At 54.3% G+C, this 4,156-nt stretch overlaps 1 protein-coding gene across 1 annotated transcript in view; it reads left to right on the forward strand.

The window, feature by feature from the left end:
* Positions 1-2,193: 2,193 nt before the first annotated feature.
* The window catches only part of SNW1 (SNW domain containing 1), a 24,282-nt gene continuing 22,319 nt past the window's right edge, over positions 2,194-4,156 (forward strand). The window contains exons 1-2 of the mRNA XM_006028546.3: positions 2,194-2,326; positions 3,425-3,578. Of these exons, the coding sequence (XP_006028608.1) occupies positions 2,313-2,326; positions 3,425-3,578 (168 nt within the window). The 5' untranslated portion in view covers positions 2,194-2,312. The remainder of the gene's footprint in view (positions 2,327-3,424; positions 3,579-4,156) is intronic.

Genomic DNA, 4,156 nt, shown 5'->3' on the forward strand with positions numbered 1-4,156 from the left:
CCAGTGCCTATGGAGAGAGATCTGGGGAGGACGAGCCAATGGAGAATGAGGTGCAGCTTCTCACAAGGAAGCAGCAGTGGGAGAAACAGAAGCTGCAGATTAAGGGACAGGTACAGACATGTGGGGCTGCAGGGCCAGTCTGGGAGCAGGTGTGGAGCTGAAGCTTGGGGCTGTGTCCTAACTGAGGTACTGGGCAGTTTGCATAGTCTGTTTTCTACCTCTCTCACTCAGGCTAAGTGTACACTCACTGGCTCCCAGCATCCTAAATTGTCTCCAATAGCTAGACCCTACATCCAAGCTGCAGAAAAAGGGGCTTTCCTTGGGGTCTTGTAGAAAATGTCTCTCTTCCTGAATTGTTTGTGGGAGAGTCTGCTGCTGCCAGTGGTGACGTGTAGGGGGTGCACGGGGGTGTACATGCACCCCCTGAAAGCGCTGGGGCACCCCCTGACAGCAGCGTTCCTGGGCAGAGGGGCAAGCGAGAGCACTAGTGCCCCCCCTGAGAGCACTGGCCAGGGAATGTACCAGGAGATGTGGGATCAGCCACAGGGGGACCACCAACCTGGAAGTGCCAGAGGCACACCCGAAAGTGCCAGTGGTGCACCACTGCCAGTTTCAGGTTGTGGCAGGGTAGAGGTCTGCAAACCCTAGTCCCTATCCTGTAGTGAAAGCACTGTACCCATGTAATTATGGGGCTGGGACCCTGCAGTGGTCTCATGTTCTGACTTCTTGTGTTCCTACAACTTCTCCCACGTGCTTAAATTAAAACATTATAAATGATTTTTGTAAAGAGATCTCATCTAAGGTAAAGAAGCTTCAGAAAAAAAGTTCTAAACCTGTCACCACTTATAGGATTTTGAAAAGGGGCACCACTAAATTCAGAACTGCAGTGGGGTGCCTTGATCTAAAATGGCTGAGAGCCATTGCACTAGAGATGGGGGTGCTCAGCCCATGGGCCAGATCTGGCTCCTGGTACCACATCATCTGGCCTGCAGGGCTCTCCATGGGTTTGGAGTGGGAGTGGTGGCACAGCTCCCTTGCTGCCAGATGTCTGGACCTGTGGGGAGCCCTGGGCCCTGCACTCCATCTAGTGTCCGTGGCCAGGCAGGGGCTGTGCCAGGCCTCAGGACCTGCTCCTGCTCCTTGGGGCAGGGAGGAGGTAGTGCCAGGCCCCAGGCAGGGGCCAGCTGAGGCCCTGTGGGGCCTAATGGCAGTGTGCAGGGCTTCTTCTGGCCTATAGACCAGCCCTATGCCTCTCCTCTGGCCAATGGGGCCAAAAAGCTTGAACATCACCACGCTAGAGGACCCTGCAAACACAGCTATGCCAGCCCTGCGCCAGTGCCACAGGCTGGCTCCGTACTGGAGACAGGGCCATGGTACCCACCACGGATCAGGTCCCAGAGCTCAGTGCTATGAGGGTGCCCAACAAGGTAATGTCACAGTGAAGGCACTGCTGCTTGGGGCCATGCAATGCTGGCATCTGTCATGGATGATGCGAAAATACCATGATCACCATAGTGGTTTTCCCAGGGACAGAAGATAACCACTTTTCTGGCATGGGGTAGTACCTACAGAGGTAATATATACTCTCCCACTTCAATTTTCAGTGGGAAGATCTTAGCTTTATGCCCACTTGATGGAACTGGGAGACTCCTCCCTAGCTTGCTCCTGAAGCCATATGGCTGAGGGCAAGCAAAACCTGGGGGGATCTGAACCCCAAGCCTCTGGGCTTGCACCTGCACATAGGATGCCCACCAAATAATTTGTAAACATCTGAAGCCCCAGGTGGGGTGGAGGATGCTTGCTGGTAGTAGGGCCACATATGGTTCTTGAATAAGTCATGGATTTGTCTGATTTGGCCTGGAACATGAACATTTTTCCTTAAAAAAAAAGAAAAAAGATCAGCCTTTATTGGACCCCACTGTGGTGCACAAGAGAGGCTGGGCTTAGCCTGCAACCAGCAGACGCCCCTGAGCAGCTCTACAGCTCCCGGGCAGAGCCCAGGCCCCAGGCCGCACTTCCTCTCCAGCCACGCAGCTCTACAACCCCAGCCCACAGTCCGGCGCGGAGCAAAACAATAGCCTTTTACGCATGCGCAGTGGAACACTGGAGCCGCCTAGAGTCGTTAGCGGGACCAAGATTCGCGCCGAGGGAGCCTTCAGCCTGTGCGCCTGCGCAATTGATCATGTGACCGCCCTGCGTAATAGAGAAGAGACTACAACTCCCAGAAGCCCTTTCGCGCCCGCGCCTGCTCGGTTTGGCACCCGGCTTCGCCGCGCGGCCCGGAGCCTGGCGAAGAGGAAGGAGGAGACAAGATGGCGCTCACCAGGTCGGTGTGGTCGGCCGAGTGCGCCCCGGTGCGGGGTCGGGGCTCTCCCCCACCCTCCTCGCCTGGCCTCAGCTCTCCTTGGCTGTGGGGGAGTGGGCTCCAGCCCCCGCGCTGCTCCAGGGGCCCCGGCCCGCAGCCGGGAGCGTCCGCTTCGGGAGCAAGCGCCACCCCCGGGGCCCGGCACCGTTGGGGGGCATGGCCGGCACTGGGCGTCCCGCGCTGGGGCGGGAGAGCCCCTTGCCGCCGCCCTGTCCTGTGCGAGGGCAGCCGCTCCCCTTTCTCTCCCCTCCCCCCCGGCTTCCCCGAGCAGGGGGTGGCTGGTTGCTCGGCGGGAAGCGCCCCTCCGCCCCCGTCCCGGGAGTGGGCATACCCCACTGCGCCCCGGGAGCTGCTCTCCAGGCTCCTCAGACCCTGGCAGGATCAGAAGGGGCTTTATTACCAGGCAGGCAGGCGGGCCCTTCCTTGAGGAAGGGCACGGGGGTTATGGTAGGAGGGCAGGGCCTCCACAGGCTTCCCCAGAGTTTGGGATCTTTTGCTTATGTCCAGAAGGAACAGGGCACTAGTGCTATGGAAGGGGGAAGCCCTCCTAGGGCCTAGTGCTTTGCACCACACATAGGGTAGAAACAATTTTCTTATTTTTTTTTTTCATTAGTCACTTAGGTATGGAAATGCTTGAAACATGGATATTTTTCACCTTGTTGTCAAGAGCAGTGGAAAGCATACTTAGATGCAGACTTGTGTAGGGTTTTCCAAATTTGTTATTGCCTTGCTAAAGAGAAGGTAGATATGGCTCCTGCCCTGGTTTTGTTCACATGGGGGGTGGAAATGTGGATGATGGTTTTATCAAACCCCATAGAAATCTTTTGGCCTGGTGGGGAGAGACTGTGTTCTCTTCTCCATTTAAACTCCAGAGTAGCTGCTGCATAACTGGAAAGTGAAATGCTCAAGCGTTGTACATTGCTTAAGATCCAATACAGACCAGGGACAGATGAGCAATTGTTTTGAATACCGTAGTAGCAGAATGAAGTACTGCATTCAATCTCGGGCATGGAGAGTGTGAAAATATAAGATTAAAATTCCTTCTCCCATTTTTTGCAGTTTTTTGCCAGCTCCAACTCAGCTGTCTCAGGACCAGCTAGAATTAGAAGAAAGAGCAAGAGCTCAGCGATCAAGACAAACAGCACTGGTTTCATCACGCAGAGAACCGCCTCCATATGGTTATCGGAAAGGATGGATACCACGAATGCTGGAGGTAAGTATTTGAATTCATGCTCTAATGAAGTCTCTCCCCCTGAAAAATAAGTTTTGTTCCTCTCTTTTTGAAGCAGAGGTGAATTCTGAGCACTTGGATTATATCACGGAGGATTGTGTGAGCCTGGCTGTGGAGGAATTGGCTGTATGTTCAACAGGCTAGGTGGAAGTGTGTTTTGTTTTTTCATTTGGTTTATAACAGCAAAAGCTCTGTTATGCAGCACCCATGGGGAATGGGAGGTGCTGGATAACCAAATATGTTGGTTACCTGAGAGGCATCTTTGCCTGGTCAGACTGGTGCCAGGCTTTCACTCGCTGGCATCAGTGTGCTGTGCTGGGGGACAAGTAGGGGGCCATGCCCCAAAGTTGGTGAAGTGGACTTGGTGAAACTGGAAGTGGGACTTCCAGTTTCACTTTTGCAGTGTTGACCAGCATGCTGGTTAATAGAATGTGCTGGTTAATAAAGTGCCGGATAACATGGCTTTTACTGTATTGCATACTTAAGAAACCTCTTAGTTACACTGTATAATGCACTCTTTATTGAACCCCCCCCCCCACCCCCACCCCCCCCCCCACCAC

The sequence above is a fragment of the Alligator sinensis genome, unplaced genomic scaffold (genome assembly GCF_000455745.1).
Source record: "Alligator sinensis unplaced genomic scaffold, ASM45574v1 scaffold1195_1, whole genome shotgun sequence".
Taxonomy (NCBI): domain Eukaryota; kingdom Metazoa; phylum Chordata; order Crocodylia; family Alligatoridae; genus Alligator; species Alligator sinensis.